Genomic DNA, 17,010 nt, shown 5'->3' with positions numbered 1-17,010 from the left:
TCTTCCGAGCAATTCTCTAGTGCAGCCCCACTGAAATGAATGGAAGCTCCGCAACAGCACTGATACAGCTTGGAGCACCTCCTGTCCAAATCTATGGGGCTGATGCAAGAGAACTTTCTGCCCCATGTGACGTATTTCACAGATTTTTAGATATGGACCTCGTGCTCTGAAATGTCACAGGAGAGTGAAACTCACACATTAAATATTTTAATATTAATAATAATATTAAATATACTGCTATTAATATCAATATTAACAACAACAACAGAGCTTATATACTGCTCTTCTAGACAGATTAGTGCCCCACCCAGAGTGGTGAACAAGTTAATGGTCCCCACCATTGCAGTTTAATGTACTTGGTTAATTTATTTTATTATTGCTTATTGTATATTGATTTTAGAATTATTGTTTTCTTATTAATTATTTTAACTATTGTTCACCGCCCAGAGCCCCTGAGGATGGGCCGTTTATAAATCGAAATAATAATAATGTTGATGATGATAATGATGATGATGATGATATTATCACCACAATCCAGCTGGGGAGCTGGGGCTGAGAGGAGTGGCTTACTCAAGACCACCTGTTGAGCTCATGGCAGTAGTGGGATTTGAACCAGTAGAGTATTGATTTGCAGCTGAACCACTTAACTACTGTGCTACAGCAGCCACGCTTGAAAAAATAGTGGTGTCGTTGCACCCACATCACATGACAATAATATCCGGATCCTACCATGTCTCTGTATGCTCAAATGGCACGAAGAAACAGGAGCACAGCTTTTCGCAGAGAAGGAAAGCCCTGGGAGAAGCAATGAACTTTGCTTCAGTGCGACAAGCAGAGAGGCATGCCTTTGCCCCTGGCCCGGGTAACCAGTCAGATTTTGTGGTTACCAATGACCCTGCTAATGGGGGCAGAGGTAACATCTTCATTGCAACATGGTTGAACCCCCGGAAGCATGCTCGAGGCCCTTTCGGGTAGAGCATCCCCACAGGCATCAACCCGTGCTTGTCTTCCCAGCTGAAAGATGGCAGGAATGGCCCATTCCTGTCCTGATATGCCAAGGAAAGACTCCGAAAGGTATTTTCTTGCTTTCCAAGCCACTTCATGCTTAGGAGACTTCACCCATCTCCCCCCCCCCCCAAGCGTCAAAGAGAGTGCAAATATCTCCCAGACCTTACCGTTGAAAAAGAATAAAAAACATCAGCATAAAACTTTGCTAGTCTCTGGTTCCTTTCCAAGCATCAGTGCACGGTTGGAGAGGCTCCCCCCACCATTCTCCAAGCCACAGAGAAAGGCAGGGGTCCCACCAGAATTTCAAAAATGTGTTTGCAAACTGGGGTCATTTACAGGCCTCCGCTGATTTAAAAAAATCTGACTTTTTGGTAAGGAACAGTTTATTCATTCGAGGAAGCTGAGGTTACTCAAAGCAGTGTAAAAGCATATTCTGGCCATGGATGTCATTGTGCCAGGTGAACACAGCAGGCATTTCCCCATTTTGAAATTAATCCCCCCTCCCAGGCATCTAGCAATCGTGGCTCATCAACACACACACGCACCCCGTTTCTTAACTTCACACAACGTATTGCTAAATCTCCATGGAAATAATGCCGTCAAAGTACTTCTTCCTTTCTACCTTGCCCTTTCTGCAAGATGTCTTGGCTTTAGGCCTACAACTGTAACTTCTATACAGACACTGTTTTTTAAAAAATGTTTAAAGTAAGCAAAACAAAATATTTCTCAGAAGCACTACAGCGAAGGGGGGAACCTTTCTTCAACCTACTAAAATATTCTCTGCACCTGTGATCCCCAGCAAGGCACCCCCACGGGCAGCATGGTGCCTGCAAATGAGTTCCTAAGTGTCTGCATGCTCTTTCCCCAAAGCAAAGAGCGAATTCTGGCTTTCCTCCACTCCACTGGAGTAGAAGACTATGGGTCTGCAGGGAACACCCACTCTGAAACAGCCACCCTTGCTACAAGCGCATGCTTGTTTTAGAAACTCCACAGCAGTCATTTTGGGATTGGTCCCACCATCTCAAGGCAGTGCCCACTACCCTTTGCCAAAATTATGAAAACTCCCCACAGCCTCAACAAGGTTGGGGACACCCAGGGCTTTTTTTCAGCTGGAACGCAGTGGAACGGAGTTCCAGAACCTCTTGAAAATGGTCACATGGCTGGTGGCCCCACCCCCTGATCTCCAGACAGAGGGGAGTTTAGATTGCTCTCCGCGCCACTGGCGTGGAAGGCAATCTAAACTCCCCTCTGCCTGGAGATCAGGGGGCGGGGCCACCAGCCATGTGACCATTTTCTCCGAGGGCAACCCACTGAGTTCCACCACCTATTTTCCCAGAAAAAAAGCCCTGGGGACACCCCTGCCCTCCACTTTCCACTGTCCCACTTCATACGGTGATTAAGAGACAAGAGTGTGCCTTACGGGGAGACCTGGAACCCTCACTACCTCACCTGAAGAAGTGGTGTGTGAACATGAGAAACCACATAAGGGAGCCTCCGCCACTCTCGAATGGCCAAGCCGCTGGCCATTTCCACCAGGCGTTCAATGTAATTCAGCTGCTGCTCTTCCGGATGGCAGATAGCCAGATAGCCCCGGTACATGTTGACCTTCCACATCATCTCCTTGGGGCAGCTCAGCTCCACCTGGGGGACAAAACAGCAAGAGAGTTAATTTACATGCAAACTCCTTGGTCATTACACTGGCCGAACCAACACCCTTTTTACACACATACATAGAGTCCCAAATCCACGCCATGAAGATGTTGATTTAATATTTAAAAAATAAACTATAATCGAATGGGGGAGGCTTCCCTGTAGCTTATGTTGGGAGATCCAATCATGGATTTCTGAAGGTCTTAAGCTAGTTTTTTTTTCCAAAGGCAGAAACAAGGAGCTTGATTATTCTCCTTTCCTTCCCCTTTCACATTGTTGCATATAGAAATGGGTGGGATCACTGGCTGATTCTGCACACGTTGGATAATGCACTTCCAATCCTCTTTATAGATCATTTGGAACAGATTTTTTTGTGTGCGGAACAAAAAATCCATCTCAAACAATTGATAAAGTGCATTGAAAGTGCATTATCCAATGTGTGCAGAATCAGCCACTTTTAGAACTGGGGTTGCCAACCTCCAGGTGCATCTTGTAGATATTCTAAATTTATAAATGATCTCTACATTACAAAGGTCAGTTCCCCTGGAGCAAATGGCTGCTTTAGAAGGTGGACTCCATGGCATTATACCCTGCTGAGGTCTCTCTCCTCCCTAAGCCCCCACCCTCAAAATCTCTGGGAATTTCCCAACCCCTAAACTAGCAACCCTATTTAGAACTGATAAAAATCAAGGAACGGCACCGGATAATGCATTCTGCTTGAGCAACAACCTCTTCATATTTCACAGACAACAGCATCTGAGGAAGGTCACCCAAATATACTGAACGTCAAGATCAGACAAATGGAAATAGAGGCCTGTAATTCCAAAAACTCAAGTTGCAGATCTCAACCTTTTGGAATGGGTCGCAGGAGGGCAAACGGCCCAAAGGCCACATCTCAGAATGCTGACAAAATCTCATGTGATTGCTGGCTGAGAGCGTCTTACCACAGACCACTTCCCACTGGCTTTTTTTCTTCAGACTGGCACTTACCCTGAACACAGCCAAAGGATTAAGCCAGAGGTGAAGGGAGTGCCCATTACCCAGGATATCTGCCAGCCCATGTCAATTTTATAAATGTTGCTTTTATGCTTGGGGCCAATAAAATGCCAAGGCACACCTAATTTCCTGTGCACACCTAATTTCCTTTTATCCTATTATTCATAGGACCACTGAACGTAACGGCTGTGTGAATAAATACAAAAACGTGCCCCATGTCCTATATATACGGCCCTCTAGGATTCCTTGATCTCTATGGAGTTAAGAAAACGGCTTTGGGAAAGCTGCACAGAGTGCTACGCTTTACAGAAGCTGTTTGGAATCACATTAAAATTACGCTGGCATCATACGGCCCTCCACTGAAAAGTAGACAGGAAGCAGAGACATTTCCAAAGCAGAGAGGTAATTACATCTCCACATCCTTCCATTTTTGGAAAAAAACACCCCGTTTTCTGGGGGGGGGGGGGGGCGGGATTTATACACAGAGATCTGACTCAAATCGCAGCAGCTCAATTTGCAGTTTTGGGAGTCTCTCTTTCGTTTATTAGCAAAGGCCTCGTTACTGAGAATCTTTCACTCCATCTCGCTCCAGCAGGCCCGCAGTTGCTGGTGGCTGCCGTGTTGACTCAGCCCGCAAGCCTTCACAAGGGGAAGCTGTCAGACCCAATCAATTCAGTGGGCTGCAACTCAAGAGTTCAGCTCTACCTTCCAATTTATTTGTTACTGCACTGCTGTAGAAAGAAAGAAACCCAACTCCGGCACCGAAATGTACTTATTATAAAAATAGCTGCACAGGTACTAAAGGGACTGCTTCCTTGCAAGCTTCAAGCGAATATTAGAGGACAACTTTTCAGGGGAGAGTGCCGCAACGGGCGTCTGAGTTGATGGTCATACAGGTCCTAACCCAGGGCTCTGGTTCTGAGTCATGCGTATGTACGTGTATAATATTTCCCCCACAACCGTATATGCTCAGTAGCATAACTGGTGGGGAGGAATTCCCAAAGGTTGCGTGTATTCTACACTAATGTAGCAAGCTATACTCCCGCTCTTCTGGCTTTCCGCAAGCTGAGCAAAACTGAATTATTCAGGAGGGCTTTTTGACACTGGTAGGAGGGCTGTAAAGAAATGGTGCAAAGAGAAGCATTGGTAAAAAATATAGGGATTACAGATTATACTACCGTACACTGTCCGTTGCTGTAAGCATGTTCCTACTGGGCAATTTCTGTGCCGTTCGATATGTTGAATTAGTTATCCTTTCTTTCAACAGTGTTTCAGCTCTATATTGGATTTCTGCTTGTATTCAAAAGTCTGCATTTGCATACCCTACTGCATTGTTCCCTGAATGTCCCAACCATTGATCACATTGACTGACCCTCTGTAATAAATCATTTGACATCAAAGGCATCAAGACATTAACTCCGTTCTTTGGGACTGTGCTGGAGACCCTGATTTCTTTCAGGCAACCCTTTCAAAAAACTCTTCTCACCCTTAGAAAGATGAAGAGCCCTCTCACTACCCAAGAGGGGTCCCATCCCACTAGGCTACACCTGGTAGCTTCGGCTGGCCGAAATCAGAATTTTAAAAATTTTTAACAATGCTTTTGTGAGAAACGATGCAAGAGAAAGTCAACGAGCAGAGGGCAGCATCCTGTGTACTGGGAGCTGTGGCTCAGTGGCAGAACACCTGCTTCGCACAAACACTGTCTCGGGTTGAATCCTTGGCGTCTCCAGGTAAAAGGATCAAGTACCGGAGACCCTGGAGGGCCGCTGCCAGTTAGAGCAGACAAGACTGGCCTTGATAGACAAAGGGTCTGACTCAGCACAAGGCAGCTTCGTGGGCTTGTTTTGCACAAGGACGGACTCTGGCTCAGAGGCAGAGCCACTGCTTTTGGTGCAGAAGGTCCCAGGTTCAATTCCTGGCATCTTTAAAGGATCAGGAAGTAAGTCATGCGGAAGATCTTTGCCCTAGACTCTGGGGATCCACTGCCAATCAGAGTAGACAATATATTGCTAGGCCTACAGTCTAACTCAATATAAGCCCGGTTTACATGCTTGGTTAAATACATGTTTGTCCTTTCACTTGACTCTGATGCAGATGAGCCAGGCATGTTTAGCTCTTCAAAAGGAGGCTATTCTGTAACTCTTCATTGTTGGTTCGTTTTCGCTAGTCTAGGGCTGCCTGGCTCTCTTCAGCTGTTGACTGATGATTCCTAAGGTCCCGTGGTATACCCAAGAGCACTTTTCGCTTCCTTCCCTCCCATCTGCTAGCAAAGCTCCCCAGACACGGAGGCAAGAGCAAAACTGACAGGAGAAGAACCACTTGACTGTGTTATGCTTGCAGATGCTCCATCAGCCTTTTGGTTGTTGTTTTTTTTAAGCTTGAGGAAATGACTTTGACAAAATTTCAAGAATCCCTCATACAAAGAATCCATGCCACTTGCCGGAACAGCCGGCTGTCCTGTGCTCTCTTATCACAAACCAGTGCCTCAAAGAGACGGTTTCAGTTGTCCCCAAATCGTTGCAGCAACAGCTGCATCTTGTCCAATCCACAAAACAGTAGGATCCTGCATTGCAAAGGCAGTGACGGAAAACCCACCTGTACCAGGGCCTCCTTCACAGCCGTCCAGTTCGAGACCCGCCACGCGCATTCCAGAACAAGGTAGGGATTGATGTGGCCCTTGGACTGTCCATACTCTGTCAGAGCTTCCCATTGATTCAGTTCCTTGGAACACCTTTTGAATGGGGTTGGGAATAAAAGGTCAATTAGCTTCGTTTCTTACAAAAGGATTTTAAATATTTCTTACAAACCCAGAAAAGTTGGTGCCAACAACAAAATGTTTTCAAAGAGGTGTAACGAGACAGTTGTCTCCCTCCCCCCTCAATTTTGTATTCTTGCTTTCTTTAAATCTCACCTTCCCGTTCAAAAGAACACACAAGGTGGGCATTTCTTGGCCGTCATTTCAAAAGTTCCTACTTCTTAAGTTTTCTGTATTGTATGTTTCAGTGTTTGCTGAAGACCTGGGACCTGCAATCCCGCCCTTGGAGGAAGAGCTGCTGTAGCACAGTGATTAAATGGTTGGGTTGCAAATCAGTCATGAGCTCAGTAGGTGACCTTGGGTAAGCCACTCCTCTCAGCCCCAGCTCCCCAGCTGTATTGAGGGGATAATAATAACACTGACCTTGTTCACCACTCTGGAGCACTAATCTGTCCAGAGTAGAACCTAAGTGCAATTATTGTTGTTATTATTATTATACTAGCTCAACAGAGGATGTAGGGAGTGTGTGCAAGTTCAGCCTTGGACAGCCTAGCTTTTCTTCTACAGAAAAAGAACCGAGGCTTCTCAGTGGACAGTTCAAAACTGTGGCTCACTGGCAGAGCCCCTACATTTAAAAGGATCAGGTAGTAGGCAGGGCTTTTTTTCTGGGAAAAGAGGTGGTGGAACTCAGTGGTTGAACTCAAGACCGCACGATGATGTCACTTTGGGTTAGCTGGAACAAGGGGCGAGTTTTTTAAAGTTTAAATTGCCCTCAGTGAAAATGGTCACATGGCCGGTGGCCCCGCCCCCTGATCTCCAGATAGAGGGGAGTTGAGATTGCCCTCTGTGCTGCTCGGAGGCATGGAGGGCAATCTAAACTCCCCTCTGTCTGGAAATCAGGGGGCGGGGCCACCGGCCATGTGACCATTTTTGAGAAGTTCCGGAACTCCGTTCCACTGCATTCCTGCTGAAAAAAAGCCCTGGTAGTAGGTGATATGAAAGATCCTGAGATCCCAGAGAGCTGCTGCCAGTCAACCCAGACAATAGTGACTAGAGATGGGCACGATCCCCAAAAAATTGCTGATCCAGCTGATCATGGGTCGGCGCCGGTGACAATCCCAACTAAACGATCCACACCGATCATCTCCCGTTCCCGATCCGTGGATCGTGGAGGCCAAAGCGGGGCGCACTGCTATTCCCAGCTATGTGGGAAGGCGGGTGTTGGTGGTGGCCACCGGGCCTGGCGGGCACAGGGAGACGGCGACGAGCCGCCTCCCCTCAGGGGGCAGGGGGTCTGGCCGCTCGCCGGCGGCACCCCCCATGTGCCCGCCCGCCAGGCCAAAAAGGAGCGCGCTGGCGAGAAAAGAATGGTGGGTGATGCCGGCGGCATCTGTGTTTGTGTTTGGCCATCTGTGTTTGGCCATCAGAGCTGCCTATCAGGGTTTGCAGGGATGAGATTGGAGTGCCCATACAGAACACCCCCTTCCCCCTCCCTCCCCTGGCTGTCTTCTCCCAACTGGTGACTGCTTTGCTGCTCCGTGGTTGGAAGGAAGCCCTGCTGATCAAGGAAAGCTGGGCTTCCATTTGGGTTTCCAGGGCGACAGAAGGAGGGGAAACACAGCTCAGGCATTCCCCTGGCTCCGTTGCCCCGGGAATAGATTACTGGTGCCTGAGTTTCGGGCTTCCCGATCCAAGCACAATCCAGCCCCGATCCAGCCCCCTCCTGATCGCTGGATCGTTGGCCGTGGCCGATCACGATCCGCTGAGTCACGATCACGCGATCGCCATTATCGTGGGTTTTTCTGGATTGTAATGCGGATCATGCCCATCTCTAATAGTGACTCCTTGATAATTCGTGAATTGCAAAAGTTAAGCCTAGCATTTAAGACATGAGTACTCATATTTTTCCCCATAACCTGTCAACATTTACATACTGGTGGACCAATTTAAATTTACTTACCGAATCCAGTGGTCTTCCCAGAGCTGATACTCAGGGAAAATAGCAGGGGAGGCATTGCTCCTTTCGTGTTCTTTCTTTGCTTTATCCATTGCCTTTTCATACATTTCTTGTGCCTTAAAGAAAACAGACATTTGGGAGTTTTTTTCCCCTTCTCACCAAATCCAAAAACACAAGAGCCCCAACCTAATAAAAAGCACTAGGATCAAACAGATGTGGTACACGTGCTGTCTGAGCTGAAAAGCCAGAACTGGGAATCGGGGCCTCAACGTTCAAGATCCATTCATGAGCACAAATTATCTGTTCAGGAATCATCAGCACTCAACTTTTCCCTCCTTCCCACATAACTGATGGCAAGCTGACCGGTGCTATACGGGCACAGGTCCGGCAGCTGGATTGGGCTTTTGGGCCTGGGGGAAAGGGTGGGTGGTACCCATTTGGAAGGGGCAGGTTTGGAAAACATGCTCCAAATTTAAATCCCATTTACTCCAAGATCCTGACACTTTACACTTCACTGGTCAGTGTTTAAACGTTACTGCAGTCTGTATAAAAGGGGCCTTAGCTATAAAAGCTACTTAAAACATTACAAAAACACTGCACATGCAATCCCTGTGGGCCCCTCCTGAGCGCCTAAGCTGGAGGGAAAGTCCATTAAGTTTGGTGATGCCCTGTCAGAACAGAACTCTGCCTGGAAGACGCATGTTGTCAAGGTTGCGCACAGTCCTTACTCTTCAGTTTTATTTGCTTCGATTAAGAACCACCGTTTGGTGAGCAAAACCCCACGGATACCAAGTGAAAAATCTAACACGCTACCTGCTCAAAGAATCCGTGCTGTTCGTAAGCGATTGCGGTGGCCGTCTCAGGAAATTTACAACGCTTTTGCCACAGCCCAGCCCACATGTCCTCCTCTTGTAACAAAGAGTACAGCTCCGCAAGAGAATCGAGGATTTCCTTAGGGGAGGGAGGAAAAGAAACAGAGTTCCTTCTTTACGTTCAGCACATTGTGAAGCAGGTTCCTGAGGCAATCAAGCCCAGATGCTGGAAGCTGGAAGACAGAACTGCCAGGCCGGCCCAAGGGACAGTTCCACTGGTGGGGCCCAGGTTTTAAAATGGGACAGGGACCTACCAGCACAGGAGGCCCCATGATCAATATAACAAAGAAACTCTGACTCTACTGGGTTTGAAGTGTTTTATCTCTAGGTTGGTGAGTAGCTTTATGGGAGAACCTCCCAGGAGAGACCTGGTGGGCAAGAATCCAGACCCTGCAGTGGAATGCCAGCGTCCACACATCACAACGATCCCTCCTTTGTGCCACAAACACCCTTTGGGTTGGCCACTTTGTGGCAGCTGTCCTCAAAGATTTGCATTTAAATCTAGTTGCTAACAAGGTGTTAATCACCAAGACTGAGAAACAATAAGATGCTCGTCCCCCATGAGACATTCATGCGCCCTGCATGTTGTTGCAATGCTTCCTTTCCCTGGGCGTTGAGACTTCAGTTAGCAAATGGGCATCCAGCTGTCAGGAATGCAGTCTCTCCTTTCATTGGGGCAAATTCTCCTATCCCCCCAAATGATGATCAAGCAATTCATCAGCACCCACCTAAAAAACAGCTACCTGCCACTTTTCCAGGGCTCTGGAGCCATCGTCTGAAGTGTTTTAGTTTTTGGTTTAGGGGAATTCTGACAGGCCTCAATCACAGTTCTTGCTGGAGCCAAGAAACTGCTTCAGGGTCACAAGACGGTGAGGGGGGTTCCACCCGGCTCCCTATTTACAGGCCACGTTTCACAGGGAAAGGACCTTGGATCTGAACCCATCCGGGGAGAGAAAATGAGAACGCCTTCTACTGATGCCCTTGTCTCTCCACCACAGCATGGATGAATTATGATGAACTCGGCAGCCTGTGTGAATTTGAGCTGAAACTAACCTTGGAGCTTTTGTTTTTTTTAAATAGCCAACTTGTAACCATTTGTCATTTTACTCAAGCTATGCAAAAAATACCTCACAGAAGTGCCTCCTTACCTGCTGGGGTGGTGTGATGCTTTCCTGCTCATAAAATTCAGTGGTCTGCTTGGGCTTAATCTGCAAGCTGAGGCCCTTTTCGAAGGCCTGGTGCTCCAGCATGAGTGTGGAACGGAACCAGAGGTTGTGGGTTTTCCCCAGGTACTTCAGCACACAGGGCCGGATGGGTATGGGAGGGACGCACTGAGACATGGCTTCCACAAAGCAGTTCAGGGCGCTTGGCTGGCAGTCGCGCTGCACCTGGTGGCTGCCGCTGCACAGGAAAGGACTTATTTCACCTGCAAGAGCCTGTGAGATGAGGGGGGAGCAAAATATTTTTTAAAAAATCATATTGCTGAAACTTTTCCACTGTATCTGAAAAAGTAAGCTCTGACTCACAAAAGCTCATGACTAGAGATGGCCACAAACGAGGAAAATTCCGAACCATGCAGTTTGTGGTTCGTCACGTTTCACCGATCACGAACTTTCACGAACTTGCCCCAGTTGGCGAACCGGTTCATTTGGTTCATGAAAACATCACTTCCAGGTCAGCAGAAGGTCTGCAGAGAGCCCATCCCCCCCATTGCCTAGGAAATTGATTGACTGGCACCAAGCTGTCTGCAGTGACGAACCAAAATACGAACCAAACAAACCAGGCTAAAATTCATCACAATTCGTGAGAAATGAGCTCCCACGAACCACCGGTTCACAAACCATGAACCAGCCCGGTTCGTGACGAACTTCAGTTCATATTTCGGTTTGTGCCCACCTCTACTCATGACAGAATAAATATGATTGGTCTTTAAGAAGCTGCTGGGCTTCTGGGGTTTTTGTTGCTGCAATAGACTAACACGGCTGTGTATGCAAAGGGCTGTCAAGTCACAGCCAGCTTATGGTGATCCCTGATGGGGTTTTCAAGGCAAGAGATGTTCAGAGATGGTTTGCCAAGAACTAACCAGGGCCGACCCAGCTTAGCTTCTGAAGCAGAAGTCCAATGTGCTATCTCATCTGAAAACATTCAAAGCTCTGATTGCAATAAAAACCAGAGAATATACATACTGGTTATTCCCTGTAACGTTTGAATCCCCACCACCACCCTTTTTCCCAGCTGCATTAATTCCCTGGGCTGTTTAAAAGCAGCTTCTTCCTACAATTGCATCATACAGCCATGATGCCAACAATGCATATTTCAGGAAAGAAGCATAACACTATTTTTTTAAAAAAGATTATTAAATCAGTGCTCAAAAGTCTCACGTGCTGCTGTCGATCGGATAAGATTTTCCACAATCGGGAGAAAAGTTGGATCCAGGTCTTTTCGGCTAAAGGTGTGGAAATGTGGCACAGCTGCACGAAGGCGCTGAGCAGCGCTCCAGTCTTGAAACATAAAGGGGGGGGGAGAGAACAGGCACATTAAATGAAGAAGCTGTTTCTCTCCTCCCATGGGTGCAGATATAAAGAACAGCAAATGCACACTTTGGGAAGAGAACCTTCAGCAAGGGAAGCCACTGGATGGAACAGAAGACATGTTAAGGAATCCAGCCAACCCTCCCTAAGCATTCTTAGATCAGCAGCCTAAAAAGGAGACTCTACTGAGCCAGAGATTTCATGTCCCTAGGTAATGGCATAATACTGAACCGGGGCTGCCCTCAAAGGCATGGTCGCTTGGCTGCTGCCTGGCTCAAGCTGCGACCATCACCCTGAAGATACTTTCAGGTGGGTAGCTGTGCTAGTCTGGAGTAGAAGACCAAGGTCCAAGTCCAGTAGCACCTTAAAGATCAACAAGATTTCTAAGGCATAATCTTCTGAAAATCAAGCTCCCTTCTCTGGATACCTAACAAAGGGAGCTTTGACTCTCGAAAGCTTATAACCGGGAAATCTTGTTGCTTAAAGTGCTAATGGACTTGAATCTAACTATTATCCTGGCTACCTTTCCACCTCTGTGTTCAATTCAAGGTGCTAGGCATTACCTACAAACCTGGGACCCAGCACATCTGGAGGACTATCCCTCTTGGCATGAGTGAAGGCACCACCCCTCTGATCAACTCAACATTAGCAAATGTTGGTGCCACCCACTGTTCTGCTTATCTGGCCTTCTCCAGCATCCCCCCACAGCACTTCGGAACAGTCTGCCAGAGGCCCCACAAGGAATCCCTACATGGCTTTTCTTCAACAGGGCTCACAGAACATGTAAAGCGGAACCCGCTCTAGAGGGAAGGACATGGGAAAACATCCCATGCTGAACGGGACGATTTTAAAGGGGGAAAGGGTATAGATGAAAACTTTAGGCAGTTCTTTTCTCCTCCCTCTTCAGTGTGCATTATTTATTTTATGTATGAGACAGCCTCTGTCTCTATTCCATCAGTCTTTAAGTTTGTAATCTGGTTTTACTTATTTAGAAATTTTGTATTCCATCTTATTTTTCGATCACCTTACGCGATTATTTTTGTTCACTACATATGTTGCCTTATCTAGATTGATGGAAAAAAGTGGCCAAAAGTGGGAGAATGAAAGACAGCAGAATGAAAATGCTGAAGCAGGCAGGCACTTGTCTGCTTTTTCAGTTGCTACCCTGCGCTGAGCTACATGTGCTAAAACTCACTCAACTTTAATGGCTTAAGGAGCACTTGAACTCTGGTGAACATCAGGCATCCATGGACACTTTCCTAAAAGATCCCAAACAAGCACAGGGCGGGGAATTCTGCTAACCTTTACTTCTCGGAGGGAGTCAAGGAATTTATCGTGTCTGTTAGTCAACATATGCAACTGGTTGCCGATGTCCTTTTCAGACAGTTCTTTGGTTTTGGGTGTGCTAGTCTGATCGCCAGGAGCCAGTTCAATGTCTATTTCCACATCCTGAAAAAAGAAGTTTGTGAATATAAATGTAGTTTTATTATACCAATGTCATTTAAGCTGTTATCAGACCCATGCCTGGGACCATAGAGAGCTTCTACCAGGAGGAGACAAATGGACCCATGGTCTGAGACTCCACTGGTAAGGCAGCTTAAGTGTACTTTAAAATGTAAAGAGAGGAATCTTTAATGCAAATAGAGAATAACAGAAGGTACCTCTTCTTTGGATTCACTGTTTTCTCTTTCACGAGGCTCTTGCTTGACATGAGTCACCATAGCGAAGGCTGCCCGGTCGTGACTATCAGCAAGGTTGATAACGTTTGTGATGGATGGGAGCATGGCGCCTTGACAACTCGTCCCAATCGTAGTGTTCCTCTCACATACAGCCAATAAGAGCTAAATGGGGATTTTTTTTCAAAAGAAGAAATTTAATCTTACTTGCTATATATACTGGTGTGTTTAAGGATTTTTTTGCTTTATTTGAAGTCCTGTTCAGTTTGGTTTAGTCCTAATATTACAGGTCTTTAACCAGGGTTATGAGAGAAGAAGCTGCAAGTTTGCCTCCCTCTTTCCACCCCTCTACAGTACAATTTTTCCCCTACTTTCCTTTAACTTTGTTACATTGATTCGGATACTAGCTAAGATCCCCGCCACAAACAGGATTCAAAACCAGGGTCTTCCAAGTGGATCTGTAAACCCTGGTTTAGAAGGAATCTGGTTGGGGAAAGGAGAATTTATGCTCAAGGAAAGAGGAGAGAAACTTGTGAGCTGACTGCTGATCTCTTAACCATGGTCAATCAACTGACAGCTAGTGGTTCAGTTCAGACAAAACACAAAGCCGTGGTTTGTTTTAGTTACATTTTGGTTGTGAAAACAAGATTCAGTTTGAGGGGACCATTCAACTCCTTGACAAATGCTGACTTCATCAACATTTGTGCTGTAGCTGGGGAAAGGCGGTACCTGGGAATAAGCCAGAATAGGATGTCTGCATTCATACATGACACACTATCAGAGTTAACTGTGGTTAATAAACCATCTTCAAAGTGCAGTTTCACATCCTGGGTTGACAGATCCTAACCAACCATTGATGATGGGGTTCCTCCCCTCCCCTGTCAGTTAGTTTACTTAAACCACAGTTTTGTGTAATGTCTGAATAATGTCTGAATCAAGCCCATGAATGTCTGCATCTGAATGGTCATAAAGACAGTGTTAACATAGAAATGCCAGCACCTGCATCTTCCTGCATCTCCAAGCCAGCCTAGATGCTATTTTCAGCGCGGGGATCCATCTCCCAACAGCAAGTTTCACATCTCTGTTCTGGGCCATGACATTTAAGTAGAACTGGAGACATGACTCCTACATCAGTTGCTGACTTCTCTTAAGAATATAAAGAGCAGCCCTGCTGGACCAGACCAGTGGTCCATCTAGTCCAGCATCCTGTTTCACGCAGCCGCCAACCAGTTACTATGGAGGGCCAGTAACGGGGCATGGAGGCGGATGTTGCCTCCTACAACTGGGTTTCAAACTTTTACTGCCTCTGAATGAGGAATGTGCCATGGCTAACATGAATCCAGGCAGTGGGCTTCCTACACAATGGACAGCTCCACTGCAGCAAGTTCCACTGACACGATACAGCCAGAAGACAGCAAACCCGATTCATCAATGCCCACCCCAGCAGTAAGCATAAAATCGAGAGAGGCTCTTAGCTCTAAAACGTCACTGCATTCTATTGTTTATAAATGTCAGTTGCTCGGCACTTGGATTCTTTTACAGTGTGGCTGAGTTGCTCCACCCTCCCCAGCCAGAAAGGCTATTTGAACAGCAGTGATTTGAAGAGGTAGGTGGTTATCTTGCTACACAAAAAGAATTGCTTCCTATCTGGTTACTATGTTTAATGCTCGGGTAATTATTTCATACACAGCCAGCAAGAGTTTAGGTTAGGTACTGTATTCATGCCATTGTACCTTCAATTAAGAGGTGTTTCATAGTCCCTCTTAAGCTTCAGGCGTTCACATCATTACCAAGATTTACTCATCAGCAAAGATGAATACGTTACCGTGAACGCAGGAGTTGATGACAGTCATAAAGGAATGCTAGATATATCACTAAGATGATGAAGTAACATTAGTGAATATTGATGCCAACTGGAAAGTGTTTGTCCACATTCACTGGTCTGGGTTTTTAGGGCATGTGTCAGCCTTTTATGTCACTGTATTTTGGACATTCACTATAATGTGCGCTAAGCATCTTCCATTCAATTCATACATGGGATGGAACAGGGCAGTGAAAACAGATGCCACTAAAACCCCGCTTGACCGCAGGGGAGTTCAATTGCATTTTTTGTCTTCTAGCAGCACCAACATACAATTGACTAAAAACCAAAATTTTATTGGTTAACAAAAAGCCTTTCGAGTAGCAGTGATGTTTTAGAAGCGTAAGAATGAACAGAAATCAAATTCCGTGCAACTCAAGCTTTTCGCTGGATTCATCACGTTGCCAGTATTCACATCCTGCCTGATCTAAAACCTAATATACCCAGCTGGATCCTTTTTGAAGTCAGACCATTAAAAGGCCATCAGTTTTAAGACTTCTTATTTTCATATAGGAGACAGCTGCAATAACTAACGTCCCTTTCCAAAGGCTTTTTCAAAAACAAGATATGACTTTGAAATTCCAGAGTGTAGGTCCGTTAAAAAAAAAAGACGGTTCAGAGGACTGCCTCCAAGAGCTGAGATAACGTGTTTCTAAATGCAATCAGCGTGATGGATTGGGTCCAGGTGCTCTAAACATGTCTCACACAAGTGGAAGATTCCTTGAGCCAGAGGCAAGCACAGCCTCTGGCAGAATGAGCCTGCAAGGTCCAACCGAGTGAATGGTTTTTCTTTTGTAAAAAAATCGAGATCTCCAGATCTTGGTGAGACTCCAAAGCGCACACCGCGCAACACTCTGGACACAAACCCAGCCCAGATTTCCTTAAAAAAAAGAGATGAAGCTTTCAGCAGTGTTCCCTCCTACCTCAATGCATTGCTTGATCCAAAAATGATTGCCCATGGCCTCCCAATTTTGAGAACAGGTGATATAAAGCAGGCGTTCGTAGACCCGTCGCTTCATAGAGTTGTCAAAAACCTCAAAGAATTTGGCTCGGATGAGTGGCTGGGCACAGCGAAGTCCCGAAAGGAATGCTGGTTCAAGCTTGGCAGTCAGCTCACTCCCAGAAAGACTTTCGTCCCTTTTGAAATGAAAAAGAAAAAATGATGAAGCACCCACATGACGCAGCAGGCAGGAGAGGCCGCTTTCCTTAGCAGATATGGGAAGAACGATCAAGTGGGTATCAGGGGTGGAGCTCAGATGGAAAAGGTTGCACGGCATTGGGTCAAGCGAGTATCATGGGCGGAGCGCAAACGGAAAAGGTTGTACGACATCGGGTTAAGCGAGTATCAGGGGTGGAGCTCAGATGGAAAAGGTTGCACGGCATTGGGTCCAGCGAGTATCGGGGCGGAGCTCAGATGGAAAAGGTTGCATGGCATTGGGTCAAGACTCCACCAAGATGTTTGCTACTTTACCAGCAGGCAGGGCACCTTCCACCAGGATAAGAGATAATAAAAGAATCAACCTTCCCCAACTGGAGAAGAGAACAAGAGCTCACCTGCCTCCCCTCCTGATCTCCCTGCAGTCACTTTCTAACTCAGGGTGGCATCTGACAAGACGCTTACTTATCAGAAGGGGTTTGAACAGAGGCCTGCCTACAACAATGTTTTGGCTAACACCCAAGGCTTGCCAAAAATTGCAGATCCCA

The 17,010-nt window shown here is 46.5% G+C and overlaps 1 protein-coding gene across 1 annotated transcript in view; it reads right to left on the bottom strand.

The window, feature by feature from the left end:
- Nucleotides 1-17,010, bottom strand: part of TRRAP (transformation/transcription domain associated protein) — a 138,656-nt gene that overhangs the window by 47,268 nt on the left and 74,378 nt on the right. The window contains exons 49-57 of the mRNA XM_054993020.1: nucleotides 16,230-16,443; nucleotides 13,431-13,610; nucleotides 13,072-13,218; nucleotides 11,620-11,739; nucleotides 10,387-10,674; nucleotides 9,180-9,317; nucleotides 8,370-8,482; nucleotides 6,250-6,385; nucleotides 2,458-2,649 (exon numbers count right to left, since the gene is read on the bottom strand). Coding sequence (XP_054848995.1) covers nucleotides 2,458-2,649; nucleotides 6,250-6,385; nucleotides 8,370-8,482; nucleotides 9,180-9,317; nucleotides 10,387-10,674; nucleotides 11,620-11,739; nucleotides 13,072-13,218; nucleotides 13,431-13,610; nucleotides 16,230-16,443 — 1,528 coding nt within the window. The remainder of the gene's footprint in view (nucleotides 1-2,457; nucleotides 2,650-6,249; nucleotides 6,386-8,369; nucleotides 8,483-9,179; nucleotides 9,318-10,386; nucleotides 10,675-11,619; nucleotides 11,740-13,071; nucleotides 13,219-13,430; nucleotides 13,611-16,229; nucleotides 16,444-17,010) is intronic.

The sequence above is a fragment of the Eublepharis macularius genome, chromosome 12 (genome assembly GCF_028583425.1).
Source record: "Eublepharis macularius isolate TG4126 chromosome 12, MPM_Emac_v1.0, whole genome shotgun sequence".
Taxonomy (NCBI): Eukaryota; Metazoa; Chordata; class Lepidosauria; order Squamata; family Eublepharidae; genus Eublepharis; species Eublepharis macularius.
The sequence above is the reverse complement of the archived record's forward strand: the minus strand, read 5'-3'. Positions and strand labels throughout refer to the sequence as shown.